This window comes from Puma concolor, chromosome C1, assembly GCF_028749965.1.
Source record: "Puma concolor isolate L17-30 chromosome C1, mPumCon1.1.hap2, whole genome shotgun sequence".
In the NCBI taxonomy this organism is placed as follows: domain Eukaryota; kingdom Metazoa; phylum Chordata; class Mammalia; order Carnivora; family Felidae; genus Puma; species Puma concolor.
In genome coordinates this window covers 19,351,929-19,376,063 of record NC_141674.1, presented here as the reverse complement: position 1 = coordinate 19,376,063, position 24,135 = coordinate 19,351,929, and the positions used below count along the sequence as shown (strand labels likewise).

At 40.7% G+C, this 24,135-nt stretch overlaps 2 protein-coding genes across 4 annotated transcripts in view; one reads left to right on the top strand and one right to left on the bottom strand.

Annotated features, from left to right (window-relative positions):
- Window positions 1-24,135, bottom strand: part of MTFR1L (mitochondrial fission regulator 1 like) — a 44,255-nt gene that overhangs the window by 1,470 nt on the left and 18,650 nt on the right. The window lies entirely within an intron of this gene.
- On the top strand, window positions 1,122-24,098 carry AUNIP (aurora kinase A and ninein interacting protein). 3 transcript variants are annotated; one of them, XM_086716088.1, is made up of 4 exons: window positions 1,122-1,349; window positions 20,958-21,096; window positions 22,571-23,395; window positions 23,996-24,098. In XM_086716088.1, the coding sequence occupies exons 1-4, from the start codon at window positions 1,272-1,274 to the stop codon at window positions 23,998-24,000; spliced, it is 1,047 nt and encodes a 348-aa protein (XP_086572214.1). In that variant the 5' UTR covers window positions 1,122-1,271; the 3' UTR covers window positions 24,001-24,098. The 3 variants fall into 3 exon arrangements, with proteins under 3 accessions (XP_086572214.1, XP_086572213.1, XP_086572215.1); XM_086716087.1 differs by lacking the exon at window positions 23,996-24,098 and having other exon boundaries at window positions 22,571-23,489; XM_086716089.1 differs by lacking the exons at window positions 1,122-1,349; window positions 23,996-24,098 and adding an exon at window positions 10,270-10,898 and having other exon boundaries at window positions 22,571-23,489.

The window sequence follows — 24,135 nt, the reverse complement described above, 5'->3', positions numbered from 1 at the left end:
ATATATAATATACTATATATAATATATATAATTTATACACATATAATTATATACATATAATATGTATATATTATATATAATATATACATATATACACATTATATGTATACATATTATATGTATATAATATATATATGTATACATATTATATGTATATAATTTATATATTTATATATTTATATATTTATATATATTTTTATATGTATATAATTTATATATATAAATTTATATAATTTTTTGTATATGATTTATATATATTTATATATAGTTATATACATATGTATATATGTATATAATTTATATACATATATAAAGAACATCTATGGGACACGTGATTAGGGATGGAATGGATGAGTGGGATGCCAGCACTTCTGCATTTCTGAGGGGCTTTCAGAATTTGCAAAGTACTTTCACAAATGTTACCTCACTTGATCCTCTTTAAAATCCAAGGTCACACATGAGCTGTGAAGGCAGGACTGGGAGCTGATAGGCCTGGGACTCCAAACTTTGAGCTTTCATTTTTCTCCCCATTTTCTAAATCCTCTCCCATGTGGTCTCATAGTTATGCTTAGATCTTTTTTTCACTTTCAAGAGTAATTCATAAACTCGAGTGTTTGGTTACTGAGACTCAAAACCCAGAGCCCCGGGGAAGTTACATTTACAGCAAGAAAGTGCAACTAGGGGCGCCTGGGTGGCTCAGTGCGTTAAGCGCAGTGGGACTCGGGCTCAGGTCATGATCTCACAGTTGGTGGGTTCGGACCCCCCATCGAGCTCTATGCGGATAGCTCAGAGCCTGGAGCCTGCTTCACATTCTGTGTGTGTCTCCCCTCTCTCGGCCCCTCCCCCGCCCGCTCACTGTCTGTCACAAGTAAACATTTAAAAATTTTTTAAAAAGTGCAACCAACACAGCAAAAAGCATATAAGCATATATTCCTTATGCAGTGTCGCGAACGCGTTGACACAGCACAGTCGCGGGAAAGCGACTCTCGAGTCAGAAGACCCGTCACAAATGACGTGAAGGCCTCGGTAAAGGGCAAGGAGCGAACCCACGGTTAAAGCCTCCGGCGGGAGTTAAGGAAAGGGGCGGGGCTTGAGGGCGGGGCGGGGCGCGCGCCGGGGCGGTGCTTGCGCCGGCGGCCACGTCCTGGCTCGGCCCCCCCAGCGTTGGCGCGAGATCCGAACGCCGGCGGCGGCCGTTATAGCCCTTCCCTGAGGCCGCGGGACCGGCAGCGAGAGCCACGCGTCTGGTGGGCTGGGTGTCCGCGGCGGCCATGAGGCGGAGAGGCCCGGAGGAGGAGGCCTGCGGCGTGTGGCTGGACGCGGCAGCGCTGAAGAGGCGGAAAGTGCAGGTGGGTCGTGGGCGCGCGGGAGGGTGTTGGGGGAGGGGTTAGGGACCTGGAGGCGTGAGAGGGGAGGTGATGGAGGTAAAGTCGGGGACCAAGAAAGGAACGGCTTTGGGAATTCAGAGGCGAGAGGGACTGGAGCCTAAAGAAGGGTGAAAAATGGGGTTTGGGAAGAGTGGAGAGGAATGGGGCGGGGGGGGGGGAAGGCAGGCAGGCTGTGGATGGGTAAGGAAGAGACTGGGACTGCAAGGCTTCCAGGTGTGGGGGGAGGGTGGACAGAAAATGTGCTCCGAGGAGTGTTGTTTTTTTGTTTGTTTTTTGGGTAGAACTGTGCTTGACATTCAATATCCTGGTAGTTTCAGGTGTACATCATAGTGATTCAACATTTACACATTAAGAAGTGATCCCCACGATAAGTCTAGTTGCTGTGGTCACCATACAGTTACTACGATATTATTGTAACTACAAAGTTACTACAGTGTGATTGACTATAGTCCCTTCGCTGTACTTGACCTCCCATGACTTATTTTGTAATCGGAAGTTTGTGACTTAATCCTCTTCACCTGTTTCAATCCCCTTCACCTGTTTCGCCGGCTCCCGGCGCCTCCCCCTTCTGGTAACGAACAGTTTCTTATACCTGTGTATCTGTTTCGGTTTTGTTTGTTCTTTTGTTATTTAGATTCCACATATGAGTGGAGTCAGACCTATTTGTCTTTTTCTGTCTAGCTTATTTCACTTAGTGTAATACCCTTTAGGTCCATCCATGCTGTATGTCAGGATTTCATTTTTTTTTCTTTTTTTAAAAGATTTATTTATTTTGAGAGAGCGCCCGCAAACGGGGGAGGGGCCAACGAAGAGGGTAGAGAATCCCAAGCAGGCTCTGTGCTGTCAGCGCAGAGCCAGATGTGGGGCTCAAGGTCACAAACCCAAGTCAGGACTGTGAGATCATGACCTAAGCCGAAATCAAGAGTCATATGCTCAGCTGACTGAGCCACCCAGGCGCCCCAGGGTTTCATTCTTGATGGCTGAGTAATATTTCGTTGTAGGTATTATCACATCTTCTTTATGTTTGTTTATCGATGGATACTTGGGTTGCGTCCATATCTTGGCTGTTGTAAATAATACTGCAATGAATATAGGGGTGCATGTATCTCTTCCAACTGGTGTTTTCATTTTCTTCAGGTAAATACCCAGAAGTGGAATTATTGGAGCATATGGTAATTCTAGTTTCAAATTTTTTTTTTTGCTTTTTTTTTTTTTAATGTTTATTTTTAAGAGAAGGTGAGTGCAAGCAGTGAAGGGGCAGAGGGGGGCGGGACAGAGGATTCCATGGGGCTCCAACCCACAAACTGTGAGATCTTGACCTGAGCGGAGGTTGCTTAACTGACTAAGCCACCCAGGCGCCTTATTTTTAATTTTTTGAAGACCCTCCATATTGTTTTCCATAGTAGCTGCACCAGTCTGTGTTCCCAGCAACAGTGTATGAGGGTTCCCTTTTCTCCACATCCTCTCCAACACTTGTTATTTTTTATCTCTTTGATACTAGCCATTCTAACAGGTGTGAAGTAATGTCTCACTGGGGCTTTGATTTACATTTCCCTGATGGTTAGTGACGTTGAGCACCTTTTCAGGAGTGTCTCTTGGCCATCTGTATGTCTTCTTTGGAAAAATATCTTTTCGGGGCGCCTGGGTGGCGCAGTCGGTTAAGCGTCCGACTTCAGCCAGGTCACGATCTCGCGGTCCGTGAGTTCGAGCCCCGCGTCGGGCTCTGGGCTGATGGCTCAGAGCCTGGAGCCTGTTTCTGATTCTGTGTCTCCCTCTCTCTCTGCCCCTCCCCCGTTCATGCTCTGTCTCTCTCTGTCCCAAAAAAATAAATAAACGTTAAAAAAAAAAAAATCTTTTCAAATTCTCTGCCCACTTTTTAATCTTTTTTTATACTAAGTTGTGTCAGTTCTTTATTTTGGATATTAACCAAATGTGTTACTGAATGTGTGATTTGTAAATATCTTCTCCCATTCAGTGGGTCGCCTTTTTGTTTTGTTGATGGTTTCCTCTGCAAAAGCATTTTAGTTCAGCGTAATCCCCTGTGTTTATTTTAGCTTTTGTTGTCCTTGCCTGAGGATTCGGGTCCAAAGAACTGCTGCTAATATGGGCGTCAAAGAGCTTATTGCCTTTCATTCTAGCAGTCTTCTGGTTTCAGGTCTTAACATTAAGGTCTTTAATCCATTTTGAATTTATTTTTATATATGGTGTTAAGATAGTGGTCCAGTTTCCCCAGCACCATTTATTGAAGAGACTGTCTTTTCCCCATTGTATATTCTTGCCTCCTTTGTAGTAGGTTAATGGACCATATACTTGTGGGTTTATTTATGGGCTCTCTAGTCCATTGACCTATGTATGTGTCTTTGTGTCAGTACCGTACTGTTTTACTATAGCTTTGTAGTATAGTTTGAAATCAGGAAGCATGATATTTATAGCTTTGATCTTCTTTCTCAAGATTGCTTTGTCTGTTTGGGGTTCCATACAAATTTTAGAATTATTTGTTCTAGTTTTGTGAAAAATCGTATTTTGATGGATTGTATTGGATTTGTAGATTGTTTGGGGTAGTATGGATATTTTAACAATATTAATTCTTCCAGTCCCTGAGCACGATTTTTCCACTTATTTTTATCATTTTCAATTTCTTTTATCCATGTCCTACAGTCTTCAGAATACAGGTCTTTTTATCTCTTTGGTTAAATTTATTCCTAGGTATTTTTTTTCTTTTTGATGCAACTGTAAATGGATGCAACTGTTTTCTTAATTTCTCTTTCTGATAGCTCCTTATTAGTGTGTAGAAATGCACCTGTAGGGGTGCCTGGGTAGCTCATTCGTTTGGATGTCCGACTTCAGTCAGGTCATGATCTCACAGTTTGTAGGTTGAAGCCCTGTGTTAGGCCCTGTGCTTACAGCTTGGAGCCTAGAACCTGCTTCTGATTCTGTATCTCCCCCTGTCTCTGACCCTCCCCCACTCATGCTCTATCTCTCTCTCACAAAAATAAATAAACAACAACAACAAAAAAGTAATCAGTCTAGGGCCACCTAGGTGGCTTAATTGGTTGAGCGTCTGACTTCGGCTCAGGTCATGGTCTCACGGTTCACGGGTTCGAGCCCTGCCTTGGGCTCTGTGCTGACAGCTCAGAGCCTGGAGCCTGCTTTGGATTCTGTGTCTCCCTCTCTCTGCCCCTCCCCAACTCACACGCTGTCTCTCTCTCCAAAACAAAACAAAACATAAAAAAATTTTTTAAAGTAATCAGCCTAAACTAATACATATGCCAAAGGGACACATTTTGGGGTGGCAAATTTTGCTCCCTTACAGTGGCTACAATCTCCTGAACAAAGTAATTGATGACTGTTAAAAAGTGTCTTACAACTCAAGTCGTTTTTTATTCTTATTTGTGTTAATGTTTATTTATTTATATTTGAGAGACAGAATGCGAACAGGTGGGGAAGGGTCAGAGACAGAGGGAGACGCAGAATCCAAAGCAGGCTCCAGGCTCCTGAGCTGTCAGCACAGAGCCCGACACAGGACTCAAATCCACAAACCGAGAGATCACAACCTGAGCTGAAGTCAGATGCTTAACCGACTGAGCCACCCAGGTGCCTCTAAAATCATTTTTAAAAACTGTTTCTTTGTTTATTTATTTAGAGAGAGAGTGTGAGCAGGGGAGGGGCAGAGAGAAAGGGAGAGAGAAAATACCAAGCAAGCTCCATAGTGTTAGCTCAGAGCCTTACGTGAGGCTCCATCTCACTAACGTGAGATCATGACCTTAGTGGCAGTCAAGAGTTGGATGCTTAACTGACTGAGCCACCCAGGCGCCCCTAAAGTCATTAAAAATAATTTTTTTAATGTTTATTAATTTTTGAGAGAGAGAAACAGAGTGTGAGTGGGGGAGGGACAGAGAGAGAAGGAGACACGGAATCTGAAGCAGGCTCCAGGCTCTGAGCTGTCAGCACAGAGCCCAGTGTGAGGCTTGAACTCATGAACCGTGAGATCATGACCTGACCTGAAGTTGGATACTTAACCGACTGAGCCACCCAGGTGCCTCCATTAAAGTCCTTTTTTTGAGAAATAACAAACCACCTGTTCCTTAAAAAAAATTTTTTTTTTTTTTACTTGAAAATGTTTTTCCGGCGGGGAGGGGGGGCCAGTAGCAGTGCCTAGGTGGCTCAGTTCGTTAAGAGTCTGACTTTGGCTTAGGTCATGATCTCACCACTTGTGAGTTCGAGCCCTGCATCAGGCTCTCTGTCAGCACAGAGCCTGCTTCGGATCATCTCTCTCCCTCTCTTTTGCCCCTCCTTCACTTGCATGTGCCCACACTCTCTCTCTCTTTCTAAAAAATAAATATTAAAAAAACATATTTGGGGTAGGTATTACAATTTGTCTGGTAATGATTTAAAATGTATGGGATATACAGTGAAATATCTACCTAATACTTTTAACCATCCTTGACCCATCTCAGAGGCCACAACTTTCTTGTGTATCCTTCCAGAGATATTCTGTATATGTACAAGCAAATACAATATCTATTCCTTCATATAAGTAGCATATTCTACATTGTTCTGCAACTTGCTTTTTCTCACTTGTTGTTGCATCTTATGTATCATTTCATATGCATTCACAAAGAGCTGCTTTATTCTTTTTTAAAGACTATATAGTATTCCATGATGTGGAATAGTATCCATTGCATGCAGTAGTTTGCCTTAGTCTACTCAGGCTGCCATAACGAACTACTGTTGACTGAGTGGCTTAAACAACAGAATTCATTCTCTCACAATTCTGGGAGCTGGAAGCCCAAGATCAGGGTGCCAGCTTGGTCGAGTTCTGGTAAGGACTTTCTTCTTGGCTCACAGACAGTGAGCTGCCTTCTCCCCATGTGCTCCCATGGCCTTTTCTTGGTGCATGTGTGTGGAGAGAAATGTGTGTTAAAAGTTTTGTTTGTTTTTTAGAGAGCACATGTGTGAGCAGGGGAGAGGTAGAGGGAGGGAGAGAGAGAATCTTAAGTAGGCTCCATGCCCAGCCCAGCGCAGGAGCCCAACACAAGGCTCCATCTCATGGCTGTGAGATCATGACCTGAGCCGAAATCAAGAGTCAGACACTCAACCAAAGGAGCCACCCAGGCGTCCCTAAAATTTTCTATTAAATTTTGTTGAAAACTTTGGTTCTCTGACTAGTTCCTTTTCCTCTAACTTTTTAAGACTTCCAGCCCAGAGCAAAGTACTAAAGATTCCCTTTCACAGGATGTAGAAACCTGCCTTTTCCTAAAGCATCTATCAAATAGGCACACATTTGTTTGAGTTTTAATGTCAGGCATTAAGGCAGTTGCTAGTGGCCAAGTGTTTTAGAAAACATGCCCCTTCCCACTTGATCTCTAAACATAACTGTCTGTTATTTTGGGGAGACTACTGGGGTGGTTTGTAGTCTGGCTGGAAGATAGATACCGATGAGTTTGGAGTGATTTGCTTCTCTCCTGGTTCCGCAGACATGGCAAGCTCAGCTCATTCCCTAGGCCTTGGTATGGAGGCTACTGTATTTGTTTTCATTTCAGTTTTTTTTTTTTTTTAATTTGAGAGTAATATATGTTTGTAAAAAAAAATATATAGAATTGTATTCAGTAAAAAACACAAAATACACAAAACAAAAGAGTAAAAAGCTTCATTGATGGTAGCTACTTTTAACAATTTGGTATCCTTTGAGACATTTTCTATGTATATAAATCTGTTTTCCCCACAGATGAGATGATATCAAACATTTTTCTGCTGTTCATCTTTCATTAAATACATGATGGGAGAACTTTCCATGTGAGACATGAGTTTTAGTATGAGTTTTTGAAAAGGCCATCTTGTTTACATGGTTTTTAGATTTTGTATTTTAACTTTGATACCTCTATATTAAAATATTGAGGAATATTTCTAAGATTTTTCTACACAATAAAGAAGTAAGAAGATTCATTATGTGTTTTGTGTATTTGCTGTCTCTTAGGTGTACTATATTCAAAATGTCATTATATTGGGGCACCTGGGTGGCTCAGTCGGTTAAGCGTCTGACCTCGGCTCAGGTCATGATCTCACGGTTTGTTAGTTCAAGCCCTGCGTCCGGCTCTGTGCTGACAGCTCAGAGCCTGGAGCCTGCTTTGGATTCTGTGTCTCCCTGTCTGTCTGCCCCTCCCCAGCTCATGCTCTGTCTCTCAAAAATAAATAAATGTAAAAAAAAAAAATATCATTACAACTCAAAAATAATTTCTATTTCTTCACCTATAATGCAGAAGGTTTCTTACCCTTGAGATACATGCAGCAGAGAAGGAGAAGTGGGCCTAACTAAGGAGACAGAAATGTGAAGCTGTCAGAAATCTTGGCTGAGGCATCAGTGGTTTGTTTCTTGGCCAGCCTTGGCAGAACGCTGAATGCCACTGTGCGGCTTTACTAACACTCAGTCCATCAGCAAATCCTCTGCATTCTGCCTTCAACTGTGTTTATAATCTCATAATTTCCTATTCTTTCTACCACTGCTGCCCGAGTCAGAATGAGAGTGACCCTTTGCTCACTGTTAATTTTAACCATCTAGTGATTTCCTATCTTTGGTAAAACCCGGAATCTCTGAGGCTTGCAAGGGACGATTTGGCCATGTATGTCCTCTCACACATTTTAAATATTTTTTATGTTTTATGTTTTATTTTATCTATTCAAGAGAGAGAAAGAGAGAGACAGGGTGGGTGGAGGAGAGGGGCAGAGAGAGAGAGAGAAAGAGAGAATCCCAAGCAGGCTCCCTCTCACATGTTAGACCTCATCTCCTTTTCTCTGCCTCACTCTGCTCTAGTCATACTGGTCTTCCAACCAAGCGTATCTCTGCAGGGACTTTTATACACCTCACTTCAAATACATAGGGATTAAAATGCCACATGGCTCTGCTCTTTCATTTGTTTGGATGTCAACTTAACATTGAGTCCACTTCTTAATCACCATAAAAATGCCTTTCACTTAGCCCCTACTCCCCATACTCCGTAACACCTTAGTCTTGTTTTATTTTTCTCTGTAGCCCTTTTACCATCAGATATACTACAATACTACATATTTACTTGTTCATTTATTATTTTCCTCTACTAGAATGAAAGTTGCATTGGGCAGTCCTTCAAACAGTGGCACGTAGTAGGTACTCAGTAAAAACTGATTGAGTGAACTAATCCATCTGAGCTTTTAGATAAAACCTTTTAGATACAGTTATAGTTGCTGATTCTATTTTTCTCACTCTGATGAGAAGATAAGTGGGAGGACGTTGAGCTTTTTAGAGCAAAGATGGCCTGGAGCCCTCTGGTAAAATGTCAAAGTGTTTAACCAAAAAAAAAAAAAAAAGAAGAAAAAATAGAGGAGAAAAGTATTTCACTGAAACTGAACAGGCTTAATAATAATAATACTGAAATCCATTGTAGCAACACTATATTAGGGTCAGTACTATAATACTGATACGGGTCTGTAAATGTAACTTAACAAATGTTTATCAATGTGATCTTTATGTAATGGCTTATGTTTTGTAAAACTTCTTTACATGTATTGTTTGACCTAACTTTCTCAGTAAGCTTTGTGAGGGAGGTGAGATGATCTCCATTTTGCAGACGAAGAAATTGAAGTTAGGCTAGAAATTTGCTCAAGATCACATCGGAGTAAGTGCAGCTCTAAGGCTCGATTCCAGGTCTTCTGACTCTTGGTCCAGTGTGTTTTTTCATCATGTGTAAGGTGTCCTCAGATGATAAAAAGGTGGATAAGATGGTTCCAATCCTGGCAGCATGGGATATGTTAGGTACACACATAACTGTCAGACAGACTATAAGTGCCTTAGAGGTGTAAGGAAATTCTAAGCATTTAGAGAAAGACAAGATTATTTTTTATAGTGGGTGAAGGAGTGGTGGTTTAAAAATATGTCCACAAATTCTTTGATACGCCTTCCTTTAAAAGGTGGAGATTAAGCAACCCCCCACATGTGGGCTGTGCTTAGTGACTCTGATGACTAGAATGTGATGGAAGTGTTAATGTTAGAATTCTGAGGCTAGGTCATAAATAGCATTGCAGCTTCAGCCTCATTGTCTCTTTAGGGGAAGTCAGCTGTCATGTTGTGCGGATATGCAGGCAGCTTTATAGAGGAACCTTACTGTGTTTGCCAACAGTTGTGTGAGCGAGCCACCTTGAAAGTGTATATTGCTGTCCTGGTTGATATCGTAAATGCAACCTAATGAGATTGTGAGCCAGAACCACCCAGATAGGCTGCTCTCAAATTCCTGATGCGCAGAAGTTGTGAGATAATAAATGTTGTTTTAAGCTGCTAAGTGTTGTGGCAGTGTGTTAATGCAGCAATAGAAAGCTAATGCGGATTTTGGTTCTGGCAGTGGAGTGCTGCCTAACAAAAACCGAAAATGGGGGAGTGGCTTTGGAATGCGGCAGTGGGTGGCAGCTGGAAGGACTTTGAAGGGAGTGCTAGTGAAAGCTTGAAGAGCTTTTAAAAACTGCTTTTAGAACTAGGATGGTCTTTGAGGAAGCTGTGGGTGAGGGTTTAAAGGAAAGTGAAAATAATGTCACTGGAAATTAGAGGAAAGGGGATCCTTGTTACGTAGTGACAGGAGGTTTATTACAACTACTGCTGGCTGTAGTGAGGTGGAAGGTGGAGAACGTACTTAAGGAACTGGGTGATGTGATGCAGCTAAGGAGATTTCTAGGCAGTACCGAAGGTGTTACCTCGTTTCTTCTTGCTGGTTGTAGCAAAGTGTCAGAGGAGAGACAGGAGCTAAAGGAAGCCTCTTAAACAAAGAGGAGCCTAAACTTGCCGGTTTTGACAATTCTCAGCCAATTCAGGTGGCACACAGTGGACTTTTCTTTGCAGGAAGTTTTTAAGTTACTAATTTAATCTCTTTACTTGTTATAGGTCTATTCAGATATACACTTGGAAAGATAGTCGATATCATTAGTCACTAGGGAAATGCAAATCAAAACCACAAGGAGATAACCACTTGGCACCCACTAGAATGGCTATAATCAAAAAGAGAATACCAAGTTGTTATCAACTTGGAGAAACTGGAACCCCCATACATTGCTGGTGCACGTATAAAACGGTAGAGGCAGTTTGCAGGACAGTTTGGCAGTTCCTCAAAAAGTTCAACGTAGTTACCTATACGTTCAACGTATGACCTGGCACTTCTGCCTTTATGTGTATACCCGAAATATGAAAAGATATTTTCACAAAAAACTCGTATACCAATGAGTGAATGTTTGAATGTTTGTAGCAACATTTCCTGTAATAGTAAAGAATAAAAACAGCCCAGTCGCCCAACAATGATGAATGGATAGATAAAAGGGTATATCCAAACAATGGAATATTATTTGGCATTAAAAAGGGACTAAAGTTCATACACCTGCTGCAAGCTGGATGAACCTCCAAAACACACTCAGTGAAAGAAGCCAGTCACAAAAGACCAGCTGTTGTATGATGTGTGAAAGGTCCGGAATAGACAAATCTCTAGATACATAAAAGTAAGTCAGTGTTTCCTGGGGCTAGGGTGGGGTGGGAACGGGGAATGACTGCTAATGGGTACAATGCAAAATGTTCTAAAAGTAGATAGTGGTGATGTTTATACAACTCTATTAAAAAACACTTAACTGTACACTTAAGTAGGTGAATTTTATGGTATGTGGATTATATCTCTGTTAAAAAGATTATATATCTGTTATGTAGTTGTTAAAAAGCTGTTAAAAATGTAGGGGAGTTGAAGGTGAGACTAGGAGGGTAATAGTACCATGTGGTGGGAAATTCATGGAAGGCATTTGACATAACAGTCTCCAAGATTAGCCCAGTTGTACTTACGTGAAAGTAAGTGGTACACTGAAAGTTTAGAGGAATTTGGAGGATAGTGCAGAAATTTAGGCAAGAGATGACAAGGGCCTAATTCAGAATAGTATAAGTTTAAATTGTTATTTTTGGCGGATTATTGCTTTCTATGGATATATTTAAAACATGGTTATGCTCAAGAAGGACCCATGGGACGCCTGGGTGGCTCGGTTGAGTGTCTGCCTCTTGGGTCTTCGACCCTCTTGGGTCGTCATCTCACAGTTTGTGGGTTTAAGCCCCTCTTCGGGCTCTGCACTGACAACTCAGAATCTGCTTGGGATTCTCTCTGCCTCTTTCTCTGCCCACATACCCCTACCCCTACTTGAGTTAGCTCTCTCTCAACAATAAATAAACACTACAAAGAAAAAAAAAAGAAGGACCTAAATGTGGGCTTGGTAGGAGTTGGGAAGTCTCTTAAATGTTTTTAAACTGTGGCTTTTGTCCAGTTATCTGCAGCCCTTGGCATCTCTCCTTTTTTAAAGGACGTTTGCATTTTCCCTTTAGTTCTGTTTACATTTAGGAGCCAGAAATTGGGACTGGAGTAAGTAGATGATTGTAGAGAAAAAAGAAAAAAAAAAAAAAGTCTTGAAATAGTGTTTGGAAATTGGGAGAATAGATATAACATGGGCTGGTTGTATGTACAGTTGAGCCTTGAACAACACAGTTTGAACTGCGTGGGTCTATTTGCAGATTTTTTTTTTTTGATAAATACAGTACAGTCCTGTAAATATATTTTCTGTTCCTTATGATTTTCTTAATATTTTCTTTTCTCTAGCTTACTTTATTGTAAGAATACATATAATGTATGTACATACATATAATGTAATGTGTTAGTTGACTGCTATCAACAAGGCTTTTGGTCAACAGTAGGCTATTAGTAGTTAAGTTTTTGGGGGAGTCAAAAGTTGTGTGTGGATTTTCAACTGTGTGGGAGGGTCGGTGACCTTAACCCTCACATTGTTCAAGGGTCAACTGTATATGTTGTGTGTGTGTACACACAAACACACACACATACACAGTAATTCTTTTCACAAAGTTGACACCTTCCAGGGGGACTTGAAGATTTGTTCCAGAGTGGGGGTTTCTACTCCATTGCATTTTTTTTTTTTTTTTTAAATTTTTTTTTCAACGTTTATTTTTATTTTTGGGACAGAGAGAGACAGAGCATGAACGGGGGAGGGGCAGAGAGAGAGGGAGACACAGAATCGGAAACAGGCTCCAGGCTCCGAGCCATCAGCCCAGAGCCCGACGCGGGGCTCGAACTCACGGACCGCGAGATCGTGACCTGGCTGAAGTCGGACGCTTAACCGACTGCGCCACCCAGGCGCCCCAACTCCATTGCATTTTATTTAAGGCACCTGCTTTGCAATTTAAGTGAACACAGTGCTCTTCTTTTCGCATGGGACCATCATCTCTGCTATTGAGAGGGCCACATTTGGCCATTGCTGTACTGGAAGTAGTTAAAATCAGGAAGCTTAAACAGACCTTCAGTACATAGTCTTATTAGGGCAACATTGATGGCATGTGTATGAAAACACCATACTATAATGATCTGGTATGCGGGACATTCTTTAAGTGAGAAAAATCTCATTAGCAAGAAGTGCCCTTTTTATGAGACTTAGTAATGCTAATGGATGTAGACATATCAGGTCTTCAGTTTAGTTGTGACACTTAAAAGAAATTGCTTTTTGCTGTTACCCCTGTTGAAGTTGTCATTAGGTTAAGATGAAAAATCAGTGCCGGGTGGTTCCAGAGAAGATTCCTGTAACAGATTTTGTATTGTTAGATTATTTTGGGAGGAAAACCTTTAGTTTTCCATGGGTGTACTTCTCATCCAGTCTGTGCTCTGGACCTATGGGTGACACAAATTACAGTGACAGGAGCTCACCTTGGCTTTGATCACAGTATTGGAAAAGGCTTAATGTTTTCTGGGAGCTTTGTTGATGTTGAAAATGTAACGAGTAGTTACATATATAAAACAATCAGAATGTTTCCTTCCTATATACCCACTTTCTTCCTAAAATATTTACTGAATTAAGTGCTCACTCTGTGCATTAAGCTAGTTCTGTGGAGGACAGAAAAAAAGTATGTGAATCAAATTTTGATACCAGGATTTTGTCAGGTAAGTCTTGAAATACCAAGTGATAAATGCCAAGTTTGTAAGGGAAGAGATCACCTCTGGTTGTTGGAATCAGGAATGCTTGGGGCTAAACTGAAGTATATGTAGCATTTCAGACTTGGGTGTGAAAAAGGCCCTTCTGTGTGAGGCAAAGAAATGAGCAAGGTGGAGGCCATAATAGGAACTGGCATATAGGTAAGTATTATGCTACAGTATACACAGAGGTTTTGGTAATGGAGAAAAAGATAAACTGGAATCATTGATGTGTGTGGTCTGAGAGTTGGTACTTTATGCTAGAAGGTAGTAGAGAAATGATTGATAGAGTTTGAGCAAGATGGTATGCTGACAGTTATACTACAAGAAGATTAGTTATTGGGTGGGGGACTCATTGAAACAGGTATTGAATGAGGGCCTGACCAGTTAAGAAACTATTGTAATAGTCTAGGACTAGGCAAGAGTTTATGATATCTGAACTAGGATAATGTGTTATTTGTTTCACAGGTTTGGAGAGCTTGAAGCAAGTTTTGAATGAATACTTTATTATTATTCATTCAACCAAGCTCATTTATGTTGGAGATGATGGGAATCTTGGCAGCTTTTCTGGGTCAGACCCCTTAAACAGTCCTCTTTTGGGTGTCCTTATTAGCTAGCATCACTTTCAGCGTGACTTGATAAGGTGTGACAGTGACTGATTGGAAAAGGTTTTCTGTGAGAGACTGAGGAGGAGGGCGGACTTGGAGAAGTGGGAAGAGAGGAGTGTGGGATCTCAAGCATAAAAGAAGTAGGGCAAAAAGAAACACGTGTTCGTATTTTTTTCAAAGCTATCAGTATATAAGGGTAATGAGATTTCATACATAAATTCAAGACCAGTGACCATAATGAAAAAAGTAAGTTGGATCAAAGTATATACTAGACTTGAAGGCCATATGAATCATAAAAAAGGGGAATTAAATTGGTTTGAAAGCAGAACTTTAAGACAGACTTGCAGATAAATTATTGGAAGAGAGAAAAATAGAACGAGGTCTAAACTGAACTTCAATGCCATGGAAGCACAAACATCTTCCAATAGTTAGAAGGGTGAATTATATGATCCCAGATCTGCTTTGATAATAGAGTTGTCTTTAAGAAAAGGCCATACTTTTGAGGTGATTTGCAGCCAAAAGAAACATTGTTCTCTGTAGAAATACATCCCAGGGGATCCTTGTGATAGCAATAGCAGGGCCTCCGTGGTTGTAGGAAGTCAGTTACTCCTACCACTCTGAAAGAAGAAAACTCAATGGGACCATGAATGTGATAATGCCAAAGGACTAGAGATGCTTTGGGTTGGAGGGAATGTATTTCTTGAAGTTAGATTCTTTGAGGCATTCTTACAGGGTAAGAATTGTTAATACCTAGGCTGTGGCTTACCAACGTGTTTGGTCCTGTACGAACCCTGTGCCTTTTAGACAGGCTTTCTTACACTGTGTAATATACACACAAGGGTTGGATCTATTTTGAGGTAAGGATAATGAGCTAAAGGACTGTACCTGGGTCCCCTCAGTTCCAGATGACCTGTGCTCACTCATTTCACTGAGATAAACATAGTTCCTTAAAGCCATAAGTCTTGTAAGGGAGTTATAACTGTGGGGACATTGTCACTCCTGATACTGCTCTGACCTGAGGAAAGAATGTTCTATTCCTGCTAAGATGGCCAACTTGGTGAAAAGCTTTATTCTAAGATGTTTTGCTAATTGAGGTCTTACTGTTATCTGGTAATGTGTAGTTTCTATAAGTCTGCTTTATAGGACTTTGTATTTAAAAAAAAAACAATTCCAGTAGAGTTAACATACAGTGTTAAATTAGTTTCAGGTATTCAACATAATGTGTAGTTTCTGTAAGTCTTCTCTATAGGACTTAGTATTTTTTAAAAACTTTAATTCCAGTATAGTTAACAGTGTTAAATTAGTTTCGGTGACTTAGTATCTCATGTATTATTACTCCATGCTCATCAAGATCAGCGTACTCTTCAGCCCTTCACCCAGCATCCCACCTGCCTCCCCTCTGGTAACCACCTGTTTGTTCTCTATAGTTAAGAGTTTGTTTTTTGGTTTGTCCTTTTTTCCTTTGTTTATTTGTTTTGTTTCTTCCACATATGAGTGATATCATATGATATTTGTCTTTCTCTGACTGATTTTGCTTAGTGTTATACTCTCTAGGTCCATCCATGTTGCAAATGGCAAGATTTCATTCTTTTTTATGGCTGAATAATATTCTATTCCATATGTATATATATATCACATCTTCTTTATCCATTCGTCTGTCAGTGGACACTTAGGCTGCTTCCATATTTTGGCTATTGTAAATAGTGCTGAAATAAACATAGGAGCACATATATCCTTTTGAATTAGTGTTTTTGTATTCTTTCGGTAGATACCCAGTAGTGAGATTACTGGATCATATGGTAATTCTTTAAACAAAAAAAAATTTTTTTAATGTTTATTTCTGAGAGAGAAAGAGAGCATGCAAGTGGAGGAGGGGCAGAGGAAGAGGGGAGTGAGGATCCAAAGCTGGCTCTGTGCTGACAACAGAGAGCCTGATGCGGCTTGAACTTAAGAACTGCAAGATCATGACCTGAGCCATGCCAGACACTGAACCAACTGAGCCACCTAGGCGCCCGGGTAGTTTTGTGGGTTTTTTTGTATTAAAAATGTTTGTTTATTTTGAGAGAGAGAGAGAGAGAGAGAGAGAGAGAGAGAGAGAGAGAGAGATCGAGCAGGGGAGGGGGAGAGAGAGAGAAAATCCCAAGCAGGTTCTGTATTGTCATTACAGAGCCCTACGCGGGGCTTGATCTCAGGAACCCATGAGATCATGACCTGAGCCGAAGTTAAGAGTCGGAGGCTTAACTGACTGAGCCACCCAGGTGCCCCATGGTAGTTCTATTTTTAATTTTTGAAAGAGCCTTCATTCTGTTTTTCACAGTGGCTGTACCAGTTTGCACTCCCAAGGTGTACAGGGGTTCCTTTTTCTCCACATCCTTGCTAACACCTGTTGTTTCTTGTTTTTTATTTTAGCCATTCTGACAGGTGTGATATGTCATTAGTTTTGATTTGCATTTCCCTGATGATGAGTGATGATGAGCATCTTTTCATGTCTGTTGGCCATCTGTATATCTTTGGAGAAATGTCTGTTCGTGTCTTCTGCCCATTTTTTAATTGGATTATTTGAGGGGTTTTTTTTTGTTTGTTTGTTTTGTTTTTTTTTTTGGTGTTGAGTCATATAAGTACTTTATATACTTTGGATATTAACCCTTTATTGTATATATCATTTACAAATACCTTCTCCCCTTTGGTAGGTTGTCTTTTAGTTTTGTTGATAGTTTCCTTTGCTGTGCAGAAGCTTTTTATTTGGATGTCATCCCCATAGTTTATTTTTGCTCTGCTTTTGTTTCCCTTGCCTCAGGAGACATCTAGAAAAATATTACAGCTGCTATCAGAGAAATTATTGCCTGTGATCTCTTCTAGGATTTTTATGGTTTCAGGCCTCACATTTAGATCCTTAATCCAATCCATTTTTAGTTTATTTTTGTGTAGGGTGTAATAAAGTGGTCCATTTTCTTTTTCTTTTTTTTTTTAAGTTTATTTATTTATTTTGACAGAGCATGAGTAGGGGAAGGGCAGAGAGAGAGAGAGAGAAAGGGAGAGAGAGAATCCCAAGCAGGCCCTGCACTGTCAGCATGAAGCCTGATGCGGGGCTCAAACTCACAAACTGTGAGATCATGGCCTGAGCTGAAGTCAGACACTTCGACTGAGCCACCAGGCACCCCTCATTTTCATTCTTTTGCATGTAGCTGTCCAGTTTTCTTAACACCATTTGTTAAAGAGACTTTTTCCTATTGCATGTTCTTGCCTCCTTTGTTGAAGATTAATTGACTATATAATTGTGGATTTATTTCTGGGCTTTCTATTTCATTCTGTTGATCTGTGTGTCTATTTTTGTGCCCTTACCATGCTGTTTTGATTACTGCAGCTTTGTATATAACTTGAAATCTGGAACTGTGATACCTCCAGCTCTGTTTTTCTTTTTCAAGATTGCTTTGGGTATTCAGGGTCTTTTGTGGTTCTGTACAAATTTTAGGATTGTTTGTTTTAGTTCTGTGGAAAAATATTGTTGGTATTTTGATAGGAATTGCGTTAAATATTTAGATTGCTTTGGGTAGTATGGACATTTTATCAATATTTGTCCCTCTAATCTATGAGCATGGAATATTTTTTTCATTTGTTTGTGTCATCTTTAATTTATTTCATCAGTGTTGTTTTTTTGTTTTGTTTTGTTTACGTTTATTTATTTCTTTAGAGAGAGCATGAGCAGGGCAAGGGCAGAGAGAGAGGGAGAGAGAGAGAGAATCCCAAGCAGCCTCTGCACTGTCAGCACAGAGCCTGACAGGGGGCTTGAACTCACGAATCATAAGATCATGACCTGAGTTGAAACCCAGAGTCAGATGCTTAACCTTAACCAACTGAGCCACACATGTGCCCCCATCAGTGTTTTATAGTTTTGAGAGTACAGGTCTTTCGCCTCCTTGGTTGTTTATTCTTAGGTATTTTATTATTTTTGGTGCAGTTGTAAATGGGATTGTTTTCTTAATTTCTCTTTCTGCTGCTTCATTATTAGTGTGTAGAAATGCAACGGATTTTGCACATTGATTTTGCATCCTGTACATTGATTTTGTATCCCGTAACCTTACTGAAATCATTCATCAGTTGTAGTGGTTTTTTTGGTGGGGTCCTTAGGGTTTTCTATATATAGTATCATGTCACCTGCCAATAGTGAAAGTTTTATTTCTTCTTTACCAATTTGGATGCCATTTATTCTTTTTTTTTTTTTTTGTCTGATTTTTGAAGCTAGGACTTCCAATACTATGTTGAATAAAAGTGGTAAGAGTGGACACTTGTCTTGTTCCTGATCTTAGGGGAAAAGCTGTCAGTTTAAACTTTCACCATTGAGCATGATGTTAGCTGTGGGTTTTTCATATGGTCTTTATCATGTTGAGGTATGTTTTCTCTAAACCTACCTTGTTGAGAGTTTTTATAATGAATACATGTGGTACTTTGTCAAATGCTTTTTCTGCATATATTGAAATCATTTTGTTTTAAAGTTTATTTTGAGAGAAACAGAGAGACAGCATGAGCAGGGGAGGGGAAGAGAGAGAGGGAGAGAGAGAATCCCAAGCAGACTGCACCATCAGCACAGAGTCCAATGCAGGCTCAAAACTCACGAACCACAAGATCGTGACCTGAGCTGAAATCAAGAGTCGGACACTTAACCCACTAAGCCACCCAGGCACCCCATCGAAATGATCATATCGTTTTTATCCTTTTTCTTATTGATGTGATATATATCATATTGATTGATTTGTGAATATTGAACCACCCTGTATCCCAGGAATAAATCCCACTTGATTGTGGTGAATGATTTTTTTTAAGTGTATTGTTGGATTTGGTTTGCTAATATTTTGTTGAGGATTTATGCATCTGTGTTTATCAGAGATATTGGCCTATAGTTGTCTCCTTTTGTAGTAGTGCCTTTATCTGGTTTTGATAACAGGATAATGCTGGCTTCATAGAATGAATTTGGAAGTTTTCCTTCCTCTTCAATTTTTGGGAATCATTTGAGAAGAATAGGTATTAACTCTCCTTTAAGTGTTTGGTAGAATTCACCTGTGAAGCTGTCTGGTCCTGGACTTTTGTTTGTTGGGAGTTTTTTGATTACTGATTCAATTCATTGCGGTAATCCATCTGTTCAAATTTTCTGCTTCCTGATTCAGTTTTGGGAGGTTATAGGTTTCTAGGAATTTATCCATTTCTTCTAGGTTGTCTGATATGTTGGCATATAATTTTTCATAATATTCTTACAATCCTTTGTATTTCTATGGTGTATGCAGGACTTGGCATTCTTGTAAGTCATTTAAATAACTGTATATTATTAGTCTTTTTTTCCCCCATAAGCTGTAAGCTTTACCAGGGCAGAAACAGTCTGTATATTTTTGTGCATCATTATATTCCCAGTCCCTAGCATATAGGTGCTAAAATACTTGTTTGCATTCTATCTCACTATTTCCCATATCTAGGATGTGTCTCATAACATTTAGAGAGTGATGTGCCTACTTGGGCTTCCTCATAGCATGGCGGCCAGGTTCCAAGAGTGAGCATTTCAGGAAAGCAAGACAGAAGTGCATGACATTTTTATGACCTAGTTTTGTAACCATGTAGTGTTATTTCTATCATACTTTATTGGTCAGTCACAAAATTCTTCCGAAGTTCAAGGTGGGGGACTTCACAACGTAAGAGGAGGAGTGGCCACCTCAGTTTCTCCAAATTCCAGTCTCCATATATTTAATTAATCGACAGGTGATTCCAGGAAGAAAGCTAGGGTCATCATAGGGCTCACCTCATTTGTTTTTCTTCTCTCAGGGCTCACAATCCAATGCAATATCTGTTGTCCACCGTCTAAAATCAGTTGTGTTATGTATCTTATCCAGTTTTCTAGTTTTGTGTAGTGGAAGGGAAAGTTCCAAGCCAGTACTGCAAGTCAAAGTATGAGTTTTATATCAAGGAGTTCCTTCTTTTTTCACCAGTTAAAGTACATTTTAGTTTCCAAATGTAAAAATGAAGTCAGCTTTGGCTAGAATTAATAATTTGGGTTCAAGTTTCAGACCTATCTCCAATTTGTAGCATGAATGTTGGCAAATGCCATTTCTTCTTTGGTTTTCACACCAAACTGAATTGAGTATAGCCCCGTTCTCAGGTTACTTCTCAGGCATTTCTTAACCAGCAAGTCGAAACAAAACCAAATCACACTAAATAAAGATGAGGTTAGATTTATAGTTAGTTGACAAAACTTCCCAAATCTCTATGGTACATCTTCTAATTCATACTGTAAAGTATAAAGGGGCTGAAAGTGTGTAAGACTAGCTGTTTCATTGCTTTTCCTTCTAGTAATAACCAACTAGTATGAATCCCAGGAACTGTGTGTAAGCCTTTTATGTGAATTGACTCACCAAATCCTCATAACAGCCCTATGGGATAGGTACTTTACTGTCCCCATTTCACACATGAGAATGAGACCTAGATTAAACAACTTGCAGAACATCACACAGTTAATAAGTAGCGGTGGCAGAATTGGGATTGATTTGAACCCAAGCTGTGTGACTGTGGAGCCATGCTCTTAACCATATGTGGCTATTTGAAAACCACTAGGTATGTGTCCACTGCTGCTAATGTAGAATCATTATCTTTAAATATAAGAGAGAGTGTCATCCCTGAAATCACTTCAACAAATCCTGTTTAGTCAGCCTGATTTCCGTGGGGAAGCAGAAAGATTGGGCTATAGTTGGAATATGTGATTTGCTGAGAAAAATACCATCAGTATGGCAGGAAATGGTAGATGATGATGTACACAGCAAAAACTACCCAGAGACTAGGATAGGGTGGAGTCCAAAGGGTCCAGTAGGGTTCTGTGAGGATCACTGGTGTTTGTTGAATCTCTCCCATCTGGCACCTGTTTTGATATTAATAGGTTTTATTGTTCTTTTTCTCCCCCTTCTCAGACACATGTAATGAAGCCAAACACCAAAATGCTAACACTTTTTCCTGGAGAAAAAAAGGCTAAGATTTCCTTTACTCAAAGAATTGCACCTGCAGGCATTCGGCAGACCAGCATCGCTTCCTTCTTCACCTTGCAGCCAGGTATGGTGACCCGCCTGGGAATACCCAGGGAGCAGAAAGGAATGCGTGCACTCTCCTCTGCTGCAACGTTTATGAGAAGTGGTGACACTAGTGCTTTGTGTTAAACTTAGTGACTTATTAGAAGAGGTTGTGTTATAAAACACAACAAAACCTCCCCTTCTGCAAAGCAATATATACGTGCTTTTACAAACATTTTCTTTCTGGTTCACTCAGTCTAATATTAAATATTTGTACTTCCTGACAGAGCGGTGGGGAGAAAGGTATACTTTGGGAGTTGGGGTGTGCACGGGAGCTGACCTGCCATTAGTTAGGTCTTGGATTGGCCACAGTGAACAGTCTAAGATTATTTAATAGTAGGTGTTTCTGTATAAAGCTTCTCAAATTAGTCAAAGATGTGTTTTTGTTAGAAAGGTTGGCATAAAGTTGCTTGTGTCTCATCATCCTTTGGTAGTTCTTTGCTTACGTGTCCCTTTTCAGAGGATATGCTACCTCAGAGCAGGCTGGGGCTTACAGAGCAGGGTGTCTGCCGGATGAAGGGTGCTGGGAGAGCTTGAACTCTTTTGATTCCCAGGATTGCACTGCATAAATCTTAAATTCACTCTTCCTGCCCCAAACAAGAACTTAAAATAAGCAACTTTTTGCTTTAAGTAACAAGGGCTGATTTTCTTCAAGAATGCCTCCTATTTCAAAATTCTGGCATGTTCTATAATCTATTGAATTCTTAGGCAACGTTGAGAAATCTTTCACAAAACATGGTTTCTGCCCTATGATTCCTGTTGGAGGAAGAGGAAATCATTCAGCTTTGTTTGTAATTAGATCTTGGTATAATGGGCGGGAGGATTCCATGTAATTCATCAAGGCAGAACAGGATCCATTCCATGCCTGATCAAAGGGACAGGCTGAACATTAGCAGTTTCTTTTTATTGTCCTTCCTACTGGTTGACTTAGCATCCTGATGGTCTTTACTCCCTTTCCCATGAAATGTTTGCAGAGTGGGGCATTTAATGTTCTTTGCACTGTCACCAGTGCAGTTGTCACCAGTGAAAACTGTTTCACATACTTCTCAAAGGACGATATATTTAGCCAAAATCACTGTTTAGGAGAAACCATGTTAAATAAAAAACAAAAGCAAAGTTGACGTGCCCTGTTAGACAAACCCCACATATGAAAACGCAGCCAGAAAAGTAGGCTGTGTGATCTGAGCATAGCTAGCATGTTTGACTCTGTTAGGCAGATCACTGGAAGCATCCATATATTTGAGCAGCATAATATGAGGACCGTGTTTTAGAAAAATCATTTTGGAGAAAGTAGAGATTAAAAGCAGGAAGACCAGCTATAAAGGTGTGTGACAAGTCTGAGACCCCTGCACTAGGTAGTGGTAGTAGCTGATACTGATTTAAAAAAAAACCAGCTAAATCCTGCTCAGGGCAGAGTTTTCCTGCAGAGTAATATTTGCTCATGTCTGTCTTACTAGGAAGGACAATTGGTGGTGACCAGAGGAATGTTTCATCTCCTATAGAAAGTCAGACCAACAAAGAGTCTAAGAATGATGTAACCCAGCTAGACCATTTGATCCAGGGCTTAGGGGATGATTGCATGGCACCCCCATTAGCCACTTCAACCCCTGCAGACACCCAGGAAGCCGGACTTTCTCCACAGCCCCTCCAGGATTCTGGCCACCACAGAATGGGAACACCAATTTTGACTGTGCTGTCTTTGCTCCAGCCTGACACCTTAGTCTGTGCTGGAAAGAGTAAAGCCTCTCCATCTTGTTCCTTCACCAAGAACTTGGAAGGTTCTCGCTCACTGGACCAAAAGGAGGAAGAGAAAGACTCTTCCTGGAAAAGGGAATGGCTTCATGGATCTAAGAAAAAGAACTATCAGGGTGTGGAGAGACCCATTAAACCACCTCGGGGCAAGGGCCATGAGCCCTTGGACAAGACGCCATTAGAAAAGGTGTCTGCAAAAGAAACCAGACAGACCCCGATCCTCCTTCAAACATACAGGGATTCCTGGAATGGGGAAAACACACACTCAGTGAAACAAAGCCCTTGTCCTATCCCTCTATTTTCTTGGGACAGTGAAAAGAATGACAAGGACTCTTGGAGTCAGCTTTTTACTGAGGATTCTCAGGGCCAGCGAGTCATTGCCCACAACTCTAGAGCTCCTTTCCAAGATGTAACCAACAACCAGAATCGGGGCTTAGGGCAGTTTTCTAGCAGCCGTTGGGCTCAGTGCCAGGAGACGCCCACTCAGTTAAATCTGCAGCCTGATTTGCTCTTTACCCAGGACTCAGAAGGTAATCAGGTTATCAGGCATCAAGTCTAAATGTCTTTATGACGGTTTTGTTCTAAAAGTACCTCGAAATGGCAGAGCTGTAGGAAAATATTGGGGTGGGGGGGTTGGGAGTGTGGGTGGGAGGGAGGCAAGGGATGACGTTATAATTGAGCATTTTCTTGGTGTAAATAAAGCAATGGGGCCACTTGTTGAGGGGGTATGATGGTGCCTTTCCCTGAGGAAGAGGTGGCTGGTAAACTTGTGCGAGTCTCTGATGAGCAATGAGGAGGCAGGGCAGGTACTCATCCCTCCACTAAAGAGTCCCCACTCAGCCTGCAGAGCCACCTCTGTGCCCTTTCAGATGCCTGACTGGAACAGCGCTTCTTACGGATGGGTGTTCTTCTAATCTCTGGCTGTTAGCTTACCCACTCAACCATGGGACCGTTATTCCTGACACCTTTTTGAGGTGATAAGGCAAATCTCCTGGGCCCAGATGTATGGGGTCAGAGAGGATAGAGAGATTTAAAAAAAACCACCATCATTCTGCTTTCTACTTATTTTTGTGGGGATTTTACAGCATTTTAAAGACTTCTTCTGTGTTTAAACATCTCCCTTAAAATAGCCTGAGCTATATAACAATCTGGATGTGATACCACTCTTCTACAAGGTATGAGGGAACTCCCTTTGTAAAACTACGAATCCAAATAAATGACTCTATAAGCTGACTCTGATGGTAATTAAAACATTACCGCTTTATTTCTG

Coding starts and splice junctions, on each gene's coding strand:
- AUNIP (XM_086716087.1), top strand. CDS start 1,272: ATGAGGCGGAGAGGCCCGGAGGAGGAGGCCTGCGGCGTGTGGCTGGAC. Junction 1,350..20,957: donor TGAAGAGGCGGAAAGTGCAG/GTGGGTCGTGGG, acceptor CCCCCTTCTCAG/ACACATGTAATGAAGCCAAA. Junction 21,097..22,570: donor CTTCTTCACCTTGCAGCCAG/GTATGGTGACCC, acceptor CTGTCTTACTAG/GAAGGACAATTGGTGGTGAC.